General features: G+C 42.3%; 1 protein-coding gene across 1 annotated transcript in view; it reads right to left on the minus strand.

Moving 5' to 3' along the window:
- Window positions 1–2363: 2363 nt before the first annotated feature.
- The window catches only part of LOC126281681 (myogenesis-regulating glycosidase-like), an 80083-nt gene continuing 64962 nt past the window's right edge, over window positions 2364–17484 (minus strand). Inside the window, exon 6 of the mRNA XM_049980847.1 lies at window positions 2364–2701. Coding sequence (XP_049836804.1) covers window positions 2502–2701 — 200 coding nt within the window. The 3' untranslated portion in view covers window positions 2364–2501. The remainder of the gene's footprint in view (window positions 2702–17484) is intronic.

Consider the following 17484-nt stretch of genomic DNA (forward strand, 5'->3'; position numbering starts at 1 on the left):
AAGGAAGAAGAGCACAAATATAGTACGGAACAAAAGTGACTGAATGTACCTAGTGTCTGACATCGGATACTGAAGTACATCACCATTCATGCATGCAAAATACTGAAAATAGAAAGACATATACTTACCTTTATTTTCTGTATATTAACTTCTGAGTCATTATCATCATAAGAACATAATTTAGCTATGGATGTTGTAAAGTCATTAAACTACGTTATTTGTCTTGATTGGCTCTGAGCACTATGGGACTTAACATCTGTGGTCATCAGTCCCCTAGAACTTAGAACTACTTAAACCTAACTAACCTAAGAACGTCACAGACATCCATGCCCGAGGCAGGATTCGAACCCGCGACCGTAGCAGTCGCGTGGTTCCGGACTGAGCACCTAGAATATTTGTCTTGAATTTACCATTTCACTATAATGAGAATATGTTGATTTTCCTGATAGACGAGAACAGGAGTGTAAAATCGATGTAACTTTATCTCATTCGTAGACGAATTTCCATATATGCTAGCGACAAATAAAATTTAACGTTACTTTCGCACAGGATAATTCGCAAATTATCTGCCTTTTACGAGTAGTGTTCTTCAGGCAAGCATATCTCTTATATATGAACTGCACAAAGACGAACCATTTCATTATTCTCTGACCCTCCATATTGCCTTCAGAAGTGAAAATCACAGAATAAAGAGCCACGTTATTAAGCAGGACACTCACGTCATCTTGTTACATAATATGTCAATACACGTTAATTAAAAAGTGAAAATAACCGACGAAGACACTGTATTGCCAATACTTGTAGTCTCATTCACCAGAAAAACTCAAAAATATCATCAATATCATTTGTAGGGGAGACCGGGACATGTTTACGCCTAGGGCAAGTTTACGCAGAAAACTTTTCTGGAACGATTCTTGCTAGGGCGCTAACGACGATGAAAGATTGAGGTCTCTCACAAACTTCACGCCACGAGCCGCGAAGAACATTTTTGTGCTTTTGTAGAAGATGAGTACATTTTGTTACTCAAATATCGAAACTCCTTGGCAACATATCTTTTAGAATAGAGAATAAGTAAATATAATGTTCGTTTACAGTAGAGGTACATTTCGAGGTACATTTTTATAATTTGAATGCCTGAATGTTACTACTGTAGTTTCCATATTAATTCTGTCATAGAAATGGGGCACGTTTTCTCAGTTCGGTTCGGTTACGTCTACGCACTGATTCGCACTGTCATTCTAACTAATATCCCAGTCAAGGTAACTTGAAGACATCAGCAGTTAGAAACGCAGTTTAAAAAATGAAGGCAGAGAGGAATAAAAGATGGAAATAGCTAAAACAGCTATTTACACCTAATGAATCTTAACCAGAAAGAATTAATTGTACGAGAGCAAGCACTGATAACGGCAACATATTGTTAAAAGCAAGAATAAGAAAAAAAGTGAGTAGACCTACTTTCGATGTGATCATTAGTGTTCTGCCCAAAGACAGGTTTTCACGTGGTAACACTCCGTGCTCTACTGTCGCCTGCCACCTTCTTTAGGTCCGCGTAATTTCTGCTTCGCTTTATGCCGTCTATCATCTTGTATCTTCTCCTTCCCCTCAGGCTCCTCTCACAAATAAATTCCTCCAAAGAGTCTGTTATCAAGCACTTCGATCTCAGCGAATCTGTTATACAGTTCTTCTCCCTTCCTCTTATAACCTTCAGCAGTCTCATAAATAGGATGAAAACTGCCTTTGTATTTACTTATTGAAACGATACAAGGAGTCAACAGGCAATCAAGAATATGTCCGTGTTTTAGATGTAAAAGATGGGCCCTTAGCGACTGTGCCACAGGAAAGGCAAATATTTTTCGTGTGCATAAATTACGACTTGGACTATGATGATGAACAGGCCTTTAGTTCAAATTAAAACTTCTATGTAGGCTACATTGTGCTAGTAGGCAGAAATTCGCCAAAAAACTTTGTTTACGCCCATAAAAATTGTTTGGTGTAAGTAACCCTGTAATTTTGTGAGTAAAACATATTTTGAAATTTTTATAAGTCTGTTTTGTTTATTCGTTAATGTATTCTATATGTGTAAATGTGGCTGCCATAAGTGCATAAACCTACCCTCATTCCTGGAGCACGTTTACACACTAGAGTTGAGCCTAAATAAAATTATTCTGCTCTCCGAAATGTAATGTTGAGTCAGATGTATGCATACCAACTTACATCATGTTATGAAACTAAACAATATTAAACGCGAAAAAACTAACCAAGAAAACTTAAAAATTCCGAAAATAAATCCTCGTAAATGCGCCGCATGTACTGCAAAAACTCATCCGATGTAGGTGTAAAGGTAAATGGCATGACCATTAACTGATCGGCTTAAACTGAACCAGTGAGAAGGTGGTATTTTAAGGAAGGGATAATGTACGTGGGGATACTTTTATTTATCATATTCCACATATAATGCCTGCTTTTAGTGCACCTGTGTTAACAGACGAACACAGTTCTTACTAGTCTTCTGTGACCCTGGTGAAATAGGGTAAGACATTGAGTGGTGCCGAGTAGTTGGTGAGCCAGATGGGCCCCTCTATGACTGGGTGTTCGGGGTCCACCTCGTCCGTCCAGTTACCACTCGGCAGGTAGATGTCGCGGCTGACTGCGCCCTCCTCCAGCACCGGTGCCACCAATATGTCCTCACCCAGCAGGTACTCTGCACACAAAATATTAAAATATGACAAATGTGTAAAATCCTGTTTTATCTGACATTACAAAACAACGATATCTGACTCAGCCCACAGGGGCAAATACTTCACAGCGATTCATCGTTCCCGCCAGCTTTCGCCACTGAGTAGCTGCACCTTCACTTTGTGTTGTGTTACATCAGCGAGAGTTTCTTTCGCAGTTAGTTTGATACTCTTACGTACAGTACTGGCCATTAAAATTGCTACACCACGAAGGTGACATGCTACAGACGCGAAATTTAACCGACAGGAAGAAGATGCTGTGACATGCAAATGATTAGCTTTTCAGAGCATTCACACAAGGGCGGCGCCGGTGGCGACACCTACAACGTGCTGACATGAGGAAAGTTTTCAACCGATTTGGTGAAACGTTGTTGTGATGCCTCGTGTAAGGAGGAGAAATGCGTACCATCACGTTTCCGACTTTGATAAAGGTCGGATTGTAGCCTATCGCGATTGCGGTTTATCATATCGCGACATTGCTGCTCGCGCTGGTCGAGATCCAGTGACTGTTAGCAGAATATGGAATCGGTGGGTTTAGGAGGGTAATACGGAACGCCGTGCTGGATCCCAAAGGCCTCGTACCACTAGCAGTCGAGATAACAGGCATCTTCTCCTCATGGCGGTAACGGATCGTGCAGCCACGTCTCGATCCCTGAGTCAACAGATGGGGACGTTTGCAAGACAACAACCATGAAGAGATCGACGACGTTTGCACCAGCATGGACTATCAGCTAGGAGACTATGCCTGCGGTTACCCTTGACGCTGCATCACAGACAGGAGCGCTTGCGATGGTATACTCAACGACGAACCTGGGTGCACAAATGGCGAAACGTCATTTTTTCGGATGAATCCAGGTTCTGTTTACAGCATCATGATGGTCACATACGTGTTTGGCGACATCGCGGTGAACGCACATTGGAAGCGTGTATTCGTCATCGCCATACTGGCGTATCACCTGGCGTGAAGGTATGGGTGCCATCGGTCACACGTCTCGGTCACCTCTTTTCCGCACTGACAGCTCATTGAACACTGGACGTTACATTTCAGATGTGTTATGACCCGTGGCTCTACCCTTCATTCGATCCCTGCGAAACCTTACATTTCAGCAGGATAATGCACGATCGCATGTTGCAGGTCCTGTACGGGACTTTCTGGATACAGAAAATGTTCGACTGCTGCCCTGGCCAGCACATTCTCCTGATCTCTCACCAATTGAAAACGTCTGGTCAATGGTGGCCGGACAACTGGCTCGTCACAATACGCCAGTCACTACTCTTGATGAAATGTGGTACCGCGTTGAAGCTACATGGGCAGCTCTACCTGTACACGCCATCCAAGCTCTGTTTGACTCAATGCCCAGACATATCAAGGCCGTTATTACGGCCAGAGGTGGGTGTTTAGGTACTGATTTCTCAGGATGTATGCACCTAAATTACGTGAAAATGTAATCACATGTCAGTTCTAGTATAATATATTTGTCCAATGAATACCCGTTTGTCATCTGCTTTTCTTCTTGGTGTAGCAATTTTAATGGCCAGTAGTGTATAAAATACCGACCAGCTTCAGCGTCTTCCTCAGCCGATAGGCGTTACTGAGTGTGGACACCGACAAGCATGTGGCCAGCACACAACTCTCTCGTCCGTTGTCGCTTTTCGTGACCAGAGCCGCTACTTCTCAGTCAAGTACCTCCTTAATTTATTTCACAAGAACTGAGTGCATCCCGCTTGCTAACTGTGCTTGGCAGATCGGGGACCGGTGTTACCACAGCGGCAACACCGGTTCGGGTTAGATCACCGAAGTTAAGACCTCTCGGGCTTGGCTAACACTTGCATGGGTGACCGTCCAGTCTGCCAAGCGCTGATGATGTGGGATGCGCTCAGCCCTTGTGAGGTCAATTCAGGAAGTACTTGACTGAGAAACAGCGACTCCAGTCATGAAAACTGACGACGGCGGAGAGAGCGGTATACTGAACTCATCCTATCCGGTATTCGCATCCAGTGACGCCTGTCGGCTGAAGGTGACACGATGGCTGGTCGGTGCCTTCCATTGCCTGTTCGGACGGAGTTAGTAACATAATAATCAACATAGGCAACAGGCGCTTTGGTACAGGTGCTCATTCCTCACATTGCAAGTAAATAATACGGCTTTAAAGCTCGCAATAGCGTTCTCAACCTGAATATGTAACTATAACAATTAAATAGCAACATTCTGCAATATATAAGTACTTGACTCTTAGCACAGTGGATACTCTGCTTGACAAGAAGAATTTAATATATAGAATCCCAAAGAAAGCAGACTTTGGGAGATCTGAAAATTACCGAACTATCATTTTTATAAGCCACGGCTGAAAAATACTAACATGAATTCTTTACTGACGAAAGGAAAAACTGGTAGAAGCCGGCCACGGAGAAGATCAGTTTGGATTCCGCAGAAACATTAGAACACGCGAGGCTATACTGACCCTACGACTTATCTTAGAAAATAGAAAGACAAACCTACGTTTCTAGAATTTGTAGACTTAGAGAAAGCTTTTGACAATGCTGTCTGGAATACTCTGTTTCAAATTCTGAAGATGGCAGGGGTAAAATACAGGGACCAAAGGGTTATCTAAAATTTGTACAGAAACCAGAAGACAGTTATAAGAGACTTGGGACATGAAAGAGAAGCAATGGTTGGGAAGGGAGTGAGACAGGGTTGTAGCCTATCCCCGATGTTATTCAATATGTATATTGAGCAAGCAGTAAAAGAAACAAAAGAAATATTCGGAGTAGGAATTAAAATTCGTGGAGAAAAAATAAAAACTTTGAGGTTCACCGATGACACTGTAATTCTGTCAGAGACAGCAATGGACCTGGAAGGGCAGTTGAACGGAATGGACAGTGTCTTGAAAGCAGGATATAAGATGAACATCAACAAAATCAAAACGAGGATAATGGGATGTAGTCTAATTAAATTGGGTGATGCTGTGGGAATTAGATTAGGAAATGAGACGCTTAAAGTAGTAAAGGAGTTTTGCTATTTGGGGAGCAAAATAACTGATGATGGCCGAACTAGAGAGGATATAAAAGGTAGACTGACAACGCCAATGAAAGAGTTTCTGAAGAAGAGAAATTTGTTAACATCGAGTATAGATTTATGTGTCAGGAAGTCTTTTCTGAAAGTATTTGTATGCAGTGTAGCCTTGTATGTAAGTGAAACGTGGACGATAAATAGCTTAGACCAGAAGAGAATAGAAGCTTTCAAAATGTGGTGCTACAGAAGAATGCTGAAGATTAGATGGGTAGATCACGTAACTGACGAGGAGGTATTGAATAGAACTCGAGAAAAGAGAAATTTGTGGCACAACTTGACTAGAAGAAGGGATCGATTGGTAGGGAGTATTCTGAGGCATCAAGGGATCACCAATTTGGTACTGGAGGGCAGCTTGGAGGTTAAAAATCGCAGAGGGAGACCAAGAGATGAATACACTAAAAATATTCAGAAGGATGTGAGTTGCAGTAGGTACTGGGAGAGGAAGAAGCTTGCACAGGACAGAGTAGCATGGAGAGCTGCATCAAACCATTCTCAGGACTAAAGTCCACAGCAACAACAACAACGTACTGCTTCAGTCTGTCTCAAGACATTTCAGCCAAGCATATGAGTGTTCCAGGAAAAATGATAACAGTGTTTTAAAATATTGTTTATTTTAATTCACAAGTGAGTTTCAAAGCTCTAACATTTTGTAATTTCTCCTCCATGTCAATTCCTTAGAGATATGAGATGTAAATTGTAGGTCTATAGTATTTAGTGCCTAGCAACAACACTATGTTTCCAGGACAAGCGTATTCTTTACGCATGAACGCACATCATAAACAATAAACAACTGAGTCACATTGAAATACATAGTAGCCTCAGGACATTCCCAATGATGGGTGAAGGATCTGGTGTATCCACAGGATTGCCTTCTGACTTCAGAGTAAACGTTTGCATTTCTCCAAAACTGTCTTCATGGCGTCTCTGCGGTTAAATAGAAGGCTGTTGTCCATTTGTTTCACTGAGTTACGCGTTTCGCTTTCTTTATTTTTAAGTTTCATCAGAAGCCTGTTTTGTTTGTTATTGAAAAAGCATGCATGTTCGTTTGTGGGAGCTTTTTTATGTTGCCTTCCTATAATTAGGTGAGAAAAAATAAATTGTATAGAATTTACTCAAGGTTTTCACGTGCTTTGGATACACTCACTAATTTGTGTGGTTCTTTTTTCGAAGCTGTGCCGCATTGAATTATCCAGACATTCTAGGGTGTCCGTGAACATTTCCTCATGTACACTTCATGTTCCACTAGCGTGCTGTCTAAAACGGTTCTTCCCTCTGTGTGTTTGTTGTATGACGTATTGCCAGTCGATAAGAGGCGTCCTTCTGTCCGGTTGTATTCCAGTGGCTGTAAGCAGTTTAATTTTCGTTTGTTCATAATGTACTGTACAGTGTGGTGGGAAGGGGGGAGCGGAAACACGGAAAGAGGATGGTGAATATGGGTTATATTAGTTTGTGCGTTTTTAAATGGATGAAAGCTGATACGGAGGGGTGATTGGTTAAGTTCAGTTTGCTGCGGTTTTATGCTATGCTTCAGCTGTAGTGTTTCAGTGGCCACAGAAAGAGATTAGTTCCTGCATTCATTGTTGTGGTATTCATCAATTTCTCATTCATTGCAAGGCCTTGTATATGAAGAAATTTTCCAGTACGTTAGTATCTTTCTGTTACGATTTTACATTGCTGTTACTTTATAACTTGTTTCGTGTTTCTTGGGTCTTGCACTTATTAAGTGATGACAAAAGTTTGATAGCTGTGTTTATACTTATGCCTTCTCATATGTACCGCCTATCTTGTTATAAAATTACTGCCCGCCATCGTCGACCATACTGCTTTGCTGACTGCGTCTGCGGCGTTGCGAGCCGTTCCAGTGGTGCCGCTATGAATCGTTCTCGGAATAAACCCGACGTACATCACTATTAGCTGCACTGGTGCTGCAAACTGGCTGAGGAAAAGAAGTGTAGAAAATGTCCAGAAAATAAATGATGTGGAAACGACCAAAGAACTCCCATTTAGAAATGGCAGAGTTAATGGGACAATACTCCTCCTCCCCAAAGTTCAGAGGTAGATTGGAAATGCGTCATGACAACCCTAGTCGAGGTATGATACATTTTTGGACAGGACACAATCCTTATGACACTTATCTCTTACAATTCGATCTCAGGCGTCTGCGAAGGCGAAAATGAAAAAACTTCAGAATACTTTTTCTTCCACACCTCTAGATACAACATCCCACATACATCCTACCTATGCACGACTGTAAGGGCACCCCGAAAGTAATTTGTAGTTGACGGTCTAGCAAACAAATCTCAAAGCGACAAATAGCTAAGTATGATGCCGCCACGGACTCACCAGGGTGGAGTGGGTAGAAAATAGGGAGAAAGACTATAAAGTGAGTGCGAGTTAAGAGGGAGAGTCAAGCATCGATGATGACGTTTTCAGTCACGACGTCAGACAAGTAGAGCTTAGCTTACACCTCCATGGTTAGGTGTCCACATCCACAGCGATACTTACACTTACACTTAAATCCTATCAGCTCCTACAGATCAAACACTTGGTTTTGGTTTACAAAACGATATATAAGTGATATAATACCAGCTGTTTTAAGATACTATTAGCGCAAAATTCAATTGAAACTTTACATACTGTTCACCTTAGTTAGCAGCAACGTAAACCCTGCAGGGGTAGCAAAAGGTTTTAAATCTACAGAGCCTGTGGCACACCTGCAGGCCCACTTGGAAATTGAAATAATAATACCATCTTACTAACCAGTCATAGGGTGCAGACTCGATATATATTCCAAGACTACAACCACAGTCGGCTGCAAAGGGACATGCTCAATATTATTTCATAATGTTCATTCTTTCTTTTCGCGTACTATCTTTTACTTAGATATCTTAAATTTTCCACCGCTAGTAGAACCGTTACTCTTCGAGTAGTTATTGTACTTTCAAACAATGGACTTTGCCGTTGGTGAGGAGACTTGCGTGCCTCAGCGATACAGGTGGCAGTACCGTAGGTGCCAACCACTATGGACAGTTGTCTTTTGAGAGGCCAGACAAACGTGTGGTTCCTTTAGGGGGCAGCAGCCTCTTCAGCAGTTGCAAGGGCAATAGTCTCGATGATTGGCTGATCTGGACATGTAACATCAACCAAAACTGCCTTGCTATGCTGGTACTGCGAACGGCTGAAAGCAAAGGAAACTACAGCTGTAATTTTTTCCGAGGGCATGCAGCTTTCCTGTATGGTTAAATGATGGTTGCTCCCTCTTGGGTAAAATATTCCGGAGGTGACATAGTCCCCCATTATGATCTCCGGGCGGAGGACGTCGTTATCAGGAGAAACAAAACTGGCGTTCTGCGGATCGGAGTGTGGCATGTCAGATCACTTAATCGGGCAGGTAGCTTAGAAAATTTGAAAATGGAAGTGGACAGGTTAAAGTTAGGTATAGCTGGAATTAGTAAAGTTCTGTGGTAGGCGAACACAGGCTGTAGCTACAAAGGCAGATAGGGATAACGCAGGTGGGGTGTAATAATGAAAAGGAAAATAGGGATGCAGGTAAGCTACTATTAACAACACAGTGGACACATTATTGTAGCCACGATAGACCAAAATCACAATCTTACCACAATAGTACAAGTATATATGCCAACTAGCTTCGCAGATGCTGAATAGATGGAAGAAATATGGGGTGAGAAAAAAGAAATTATTCACACAATTTAAGGGGACGAAAACTTAATTGTGATGGAACACTGGAATTCGATAGTAAGAAGGAGAAGAGAAGGAAAAATATAGGTCAATATGTAAAGGAGGGTGGGGGGGGGGGGGGGGGGGAGGAACGAAAGAGACGGCTGCCTGGAAGAATTTTGCACACAGCGTAACTTAATCGTCGGTAACACTTGGTTTAAGAGTCACAAAAGAAGTTTGTAGATGTGGAAGAGACCTCGAGAGTCCATAAAGTTTCGGATTCGCTATATAAAGGTTATGCAGAGATTTAGGAATCATATTTCAAGCTGTCAGACACTGCAGGGGCGGATGTGGACTCTGACCACAATTTATTCGCTATTAACTGTAGGCTAAAACTGACGAAACTGCAAAAAGGTAGGAATTTAAGAAGATAATACCTGCATAACCTGAAAGAACCAGAGGGTTTCATACGGATCATTAGGGAGCGATTGACAAGAACAGGAGAAAGAAATACAATAGAAGAAGAATGGGTAGCTTTGAGAGATGAAATAGCGAAGTCAGCAGAGGATCAAGTAGGTAAAAAGACGAGGGCAAGTAGAAATCTTTGGCTGACAGAAGAGATATTGAATTTAATTGATGAAAGGAAAAAATATAAAAATGCAGTAAGTGAAACAGGTGGAAAGGCACACAAACGATCAACAGCAGTGCAAAATGGCTAAGCAAGGAAGCAGATGTAAGGATGCAGAAGCATATATCACTGGGGGTAACATACATACTGCCTACAGAAAAATTAAAGAGTCCTTTGGAGAAAAGAGAACCACCTGTATGAATATCAAGAGCTCAGATCGAAAACCAGTCCTAAGCAAATAAGGAAAAGCAGAAAGGTGTATAGAAGGTCAGTACAAGGGCGATGTACTCGTTGGCAATATTACGGAAATTAAGGAGGGCGTAGACGAAGATGAAATGGGAGATATGATATTGTGTGAAGAATCTGACGAGGCGATGAAAGACCTAAGTCGAAACAAGACACCGGGAATAGACAACATTCCATTACAGATACTGATAGCGTTGGGTGAGCCAGCCATGACAAAACTCGTGTATATGTGAAGCAAAACGTATGAGACCGGCCTAAATACAATCAGACTTCAAGAAGAGTATAATAATTCGAATCCCAAAGAAAGTAAGTGTTGACAGCTGTGAAAATTACCGAACTATCAGTTCTTTGCAGACGCATTGAAAAACTGGTACAAACCGACCTCGGGGAAGATCAGTTTGGATTCCGTAGAAATGTTGGAACACGCGAGACAATACTCACCATACGACTTCTCTTAGAAGTTAGATTAAGGAAAGGGAAAACCTACATTTCTAGCATTTGTAGACTTAGAGAAAGATTTTGACAATGTTGAGTGGAATACTATCTTTAAAATTCTGAAGGTGGCAGGGGTAAAATACAGGGGGCGAAAGTTATGAGTGTCGAGAGTCATGAAAGGGAAATGGTGATTGGGAAGGGAGTGAGACAGTGTTCTAGCCTACCCCAGATGTTATTCAATCTGTATATTGAACAATCAGTAAAGGACACAAAACAAAAATTTGGAGTCGGAATCGAAATCCATGGTGGAGAAATTGAAAGTTTGAGGTTTGCCGACGTCATTGAAAATTTGTCAGAGCCAGCAAAGGAACTGTAAGAGCAGCTGAGCGAAATGGACAGTGTCTTGAAAGAAGAATAAAAGATGAACATCAACAAAAGCAAAAGGAGGACAATGGAATGTTGTCAAATTAAATCAGGTGGTGCTGAGGGAATTAGATTAGGAAATAAGGCAATGAAAGTAGTAGATGAGTTTTGCTATCAGTGAAGCAGAATAACTTATGGTGGTCGAAGTAGAGTTGATATAAAATGTAGACTAGCTATATCACTGAAAGCGTTACTGAAGAAGAGAAATTTGTTAACACTGAGTATAAATTTAAGTGTCAGGAAGCTCTTTCTAAAAGTATTTGTTTGGAGTGAAGCTATGAATGGAAGTGAAACATGGACAATAAATAGTTTAGACAAGGAGAGAATAGAAGCTTTCTAAACATGATTCTACAGTTTAATGCTGAAGATTAGACGGGTAGATCACGTAACTAAAGAGGAGGTACTGAATAGAATTGGGAGAAGAAGATTGTGGAGCAACTTAACTAGAAGAAGGAATCGGTTGGTAGGACACGTTCTGAGGCATAAAGGCATCACTAATTTAGTAATGGAGGGAAGCATGGAGGTTAAAATCGTAGAGGGAGACCAAAATATGAATACACTAAAAAGATTCAGAAGGTTGTGAGTTGCAGTAGGTACTGGGATATGAAGAAGCTTGAACAGGATAGAGTAGCATGGAGAGCTGCATCAAACCAGTCTCTGGACTGAAGACCACAACAGGGAACAGAGTACACACACATTATATATATATATATATATATATATATATATATATATATATATATATATATATATATATATATATACATGTGTGTGTGTGTTTGTCTTCTGTATAAGTGGCGTGAATGATAAATGATTTTCTCATATTTTTTATAATTGCTAATTGAATCCTTAATCGAATGTACCCAGACAGCAACCAAATTCCTCCAGCAAACAAAAAAATAACGGTCTTGGCACACTATTAGTCACACATATGTTCTTTATTTGTGTAAATGTCGATGGGGTATCTTTCTTGTTCTGTATGCTCTGTGAATATCTTATTTATTCGACATATTTCTTATGTTATATGTTGATTTACATGGTTACTGTACACCATTATCCCTTTTAATCTTCATAAAAGTGTTTCTTTTTTCTGTGCTTGTGTGTGCTGTAGTGTCGATGTTGGTGGTGGGGTTTTGTGATCGTATTACCGTTTGCACCATTTCTTTTTATTACAATAGTGTTTTGATTTTATTATTTAACCAATGTACTACACCAGTGTTATATTCATTGTTTATGGGTATGTGCTGTTTCTCGTTTTATTTCATAATTTTTCTGTGAAGGGCAATTTTATTCAGTGTGCCATGTGCTGAAGAACTGCTACTTTTTGGTTGCGTTGATGTGGCTTGTATAACTGTATCTGTTGCTGCTGGTTTTATGTAGATGTCAAAGTTGGTATCTCCCTTCGGGGGTCACTGCAGGAGCCTCCACGAAGATTGCGTTCACCACTCGAACAACAAGCAATCGGGCGTCCCCTGCAAACGACCTAGTCGGCCAATCTTGCAAATACCGGAGCACCAAAACCAAAGATGACAAAATAACTCTCCTAAGAGACACAAAAAAGGCCTTGATCAAGACCATCACTAGTGACAACTTCCTGCAATATTGAAGGCTTATCTGTAAATAAAGAAATTTTACTATCGGACATGTGCAAACGAAACAACTGTGATGTTTTAGTGTTACAAGAAACACACAGGGCACCAACTAGCCATAGACCAAAAATACAGGGCATGAAAATAGTTCTTGAGAGACCACACGAAAGGTACGGAAGTGCTATATTTGTGAAACCGAACTTAGACATATGCTCCTGTGCTCTGACCTGCGAAGAAAATATAGAAATTTTAACAATTGAGCTACATTCATGTACTGTAACATCCATGTACAAACCACCCAGTGCGAGGTTCAAATTTACGTAGCCTGGAAATTTCCATTCAAAAACCATTAAAGTTATAGTAGTAGATTTTAACTGTCACGGTCTCGCATGGGGTTATAAAGAGACAAATGACGATGGTGAAATGCTGGAGATTTGGGCAGACCAGGCTAAACTGAAATTGATACATGACCCAAAGTTGCCTGCATCATTTAAGAGCGGAAGATGGAAACGAGGATATAATCCAGATAACATCTTTGTCTCCGAAAAGGTATCCATGCAAACTGTAAAGCAAATCGAGGACCCAATTCCAAGATCGCAACACAGACCAATAACTTGCTGCATTACTGCAGTAATCAAATCAGATGTAATGCCCTTCAAGAGACTCTTCAATTTCAAAAAAGCTCATTCGGAACTTTTCACAGAGGACCTTGATAAGGAGATCTTGGAAATTAAACCAGAGATACAATCACATGAAACTTTTATAGACCTTGTTAAGAAAATCTCTCGACGGCGCATACCTAGAGGGTGCCGCACCCAGTATATCGCTGGACTCAATGGTAGCAGCAAGGAAGCTCTAAAAAAGTATGAAGAACTGTACAACAAGGACCCCTTCTCAGAGGAAACGATCCAGGCAGGTGAGGAACTGATGTCTGGTATATCCGAAGCGAGAAAGGAAAAGTGGTGTAACCTCCTACAAGAGACGGACATGAAGCACAGCAGTAGGAAGGCATGTAAACTGGTCAAAAGTCTCAGCAACGACCCAAGAGAACCACAACCAAATTACAGTGAAGTTACACCTGATCAGATAGCTCACCAACTACTCATGAACGTAAAAACTAAAAGGAAGATCAGGAATGGCAAAATTAAAAGAAAACTGAACGAGGAGATTAGCTTCCTAGCTCGCCCGTTCTTCACTCAGGAGCTACAAGATGCCATCAACGATTTGAGGCCGCTGGCCTCGATGATCTGAGACCTGAGCAACTTAAATATTTTGAACCGGGAGTACAAACATGGATCCTAGAGCTAATGAATCACTGTATTACAACAATGCAAATTCCTAAACTGTGGAGGAAAGCTAAACCAGGGAAAGACGCAACTGAAGTTAAAAGTTTTCGGCCTGTCTCACTGCTTTGTCATTTATTTAAAGTGCTGGAGCGAATGATCCTCAAACGCATAGCCGATTATGTGGACAAAGCCCTCATTAACGAACAAGCTGGATTTCGACCAGGAAAATCATGCTGTGGCCAAATCCTTAATCTCACACAGTACATCGAAGACGGCTATCAGAGAGGAGAAGTAACTGGGGTCGCATTCCTGGATCTCAGTGCTGCATATTACACAGTTAACCATAAGTTGCTTACCCAGAAAGTGTATAATGTCACTAATGACTACACCCTTTCTATGTTCGTGAAACGCATGCTACAGAACAGACGCTACTATGTAACCTTACAATCTAAAAACAGCCGAGGGAGGACTCAGAAAAATGGACTTGCACAGGGTAGTGTCTTGGCTCCAATATTATTTAACATCTATACCAATGATCTTCCCATCAGCCACCAGACACGAATGTTCATATATGCTGATGATGCAGCAGTGGCCACACAGGATAAAACCTTTGAACAAGTGGAGGAAAATCTCACAGGAGCCTTAACAGAACTTGCTACCTATTAAGACGGCAATACTCAAACCAAACCGTAGTAAATCTCAAGTATCCGCCTTCCATCTTAGGAACAAACAAGCCAAACGGAAACTCCGAGTCATGTGGCAAGGGGAAGAGCTAAAACATACAAACAGCTCAAAATACCTGGGAGTAACATTGGACAGAGCACTTACTTTTAAGCAGCACTGTCACAACACTAAAAAAAAGGTCTGTGCCAGGAACAACATACTGCGGAAGCTAACAGGTTCATCGTGGGGAGCTCAACCACATGTTTTGCGCACCACGGGTCTGGTGCTGAGTATCTCATCAGCGGAATTTGCGGCGCCAGTTTGGAGGAACTCTGCTCACACTATGCAAGTTGACGTCGCCGTAAACGAAACTGTAGGTATTGCCACAGGATGCCTCAAACCAACTCCCACAGACATCATTTATCCCATTATAGGCATAGCACCACCCACTATCCGCAGACAAGTAGCCGCCGAGATAGAAAGATCAAAACAAATGAATGATCCCCGACACCCGTTGCATATGCACCGAAAACAACGTGTCCGGCTGAAATCCCGCAGGAGTTTCATTGAAACTACTGAAGAGCTCGCCACCAAGCCCGCCGCAAGGCGGCTATCTCTTTGGGAAGAAATGGTGCCACACTCCACAATGGAACTAATTGAGGAGGGATCTGCAGGATTTCAACTACCTTTTACAACTTGGAGGTCATTAAACCGGCTGCGCACTGGAGTAACTGTGTACAAATCAAACCTATTTAAATGGGGCTACAGTGATAGCGATAGGTGTGAATGCGGAGCAATACAGGACTTGGACCACCTACTGATTTGCCCAGATATGTCTATACCATGCACTAAAGATGATATTTTGAAAGTCAATGACAAAGCAAACTACGTTGCTAATTACTGGGAAGGAAAGATATAATTGGTGCATCCGGATACGGAAGAAGACGAATCTCCCTTCATCGTTATATATAGAAAAAGGAATTTTTCCCATAGGGGAACGAGAGTTTTATTTGTTCCGTTTACGTCTGCAAATTAATACAAATGGCATGTACAAGTCATTGATAGCACAAGAAGCAAAATGTATAAAACATGAAACACTGCCTCATAATTTGTTTCTTAAATACCAGCGTCTCGCCAGAGAGTGCAGTGGATTTTGTTGATACTGACATAAATTGACTCTTGAGAAAGTATTATTTGTGATTACAATCACACTCCTTTTAAAATTTGTTGAATTTATTGACGAAAGTACAAAACACAAAAGTGCAGGCAAAAGGCTTTAATGGCGCCTAAAAATAATATCGTCACAAACTTTATAATGGCAAACAGGGAATGATTAAAGAAGAAGTAAAATATTGTAGAAAGATGCATTACTGTGGGAAACATAGACGCCATGTATAGGAAAATTAAAGAGAAACAGTTGCATGAGTATCAAGAGCTCAGATGGCAATCCATTGCAAGTAAACCGTATGTGCAGTTGACGGACTTTGAGCGAGGGGGTATAGTGGGCATGGGGGAGGCCGGGTGGAGGTACTGCCGAATTGCTCAACACGTGGGGCGTGAGGTCTCCACAGTACATCGATGTTGTCGCCAGTGGTCGGCGGAAGGTGCACGTGCCCGTCGACCTGGGACCGGACCGCAGCGACGCACGGATGCACGCCAAGACCGTAGGATCCTACGCAGTGCCGTAGGGAACCGCACCGCCACTTCCCAGCAAATTAGGGACACTGTTGCTCCTGGGGTATCGGCGAGGACCATTCGCAACAGTCTCCATGAAGCTGGGCTACGGTCCCGCACACCGTTAGGCCGTCTTCCGCACACGCCCCAACATCGTGCAGCCCGCCTCCAGTGGTGTCGCGACAGGCGTGAATGGAGGGACGAATGGAGACGTGTCGTCTTCAGCGATGAGAGTCGCTTCTGCCTTGGTGCCAATGATGGTCATATGCGTGTTTGGCGCCGTGCAGGTGAGCGCCACAATCAGGACTGCATACGACCGAGGCACACAGGGCCAACACCCGACATCATGGTGTGGGGAGCGATCTCCTACACTGGCCGTACACCTCTGGTGATCGTCGAGTGGACACTGAATAGTGCACAGTACATCCAAACTGTCATCGAACCCATCGTTCTACCATTCCTAGACCGGCAAGGGAACTTGCTGTTCCAACAGGACAATGCATGTCCGCATGTAACCCGTGCCACCCAACGTGCTCTAGAAGGTGTAAGTCAACTACCCTGGCCAGCAAGATCTCCGGATCTATCCCCCTTTTAGCACGTTTGGGACTGGATGAAGCGTCGTCTCACGCGGTCTGCACGTCCAGCACGAACGCTGGTCCAACTGAGGCGCCAGGTGGAAATGGCATGGCAAGCCGTTCCACAGGACTACATCCAGCATCTCTACGATCGTCTCCATGGGAGAATAGCAGCCTGCATTGCTGCGAAAGGTGGATGTACACTGTACTAGTGCCGACATTGTGCATGCTCTGTTGCCTGTGTCTATGTGCCTGTGGTTCTGTCAGTGTGATCATGTGATGTATCTGACCCCAGGAATGTGTCAATAAAGTTTCCCCTTCCTGGGACAATGAATTCACGGTGTTCTTATTTCAATTTCCAGGAGTGTATGTTATTACAGGAAATGTAGATGACATGGAATATTGTGTTGTGAGTATTAAGTGTAATTCGAGCCATTACGTATGTAGGTCTGTGTGCATATGGATGTGTTCTCCTCCAT

Source organism: Schistocerca gregaria, chromosome 7, assembly GCF_023897955.1.
Source record: "Schistocerca gregaria isolate iqSchGreg1 chromosome 7, iqSchGreg1.2, whole genome shotgun sequence".
Lineage (NCBI taxonomy): Eukaryota > Metazoa > Arthropoda > Insecta > Orthoptera > Acrididae > Schistocerca > Schistocerca gregaria.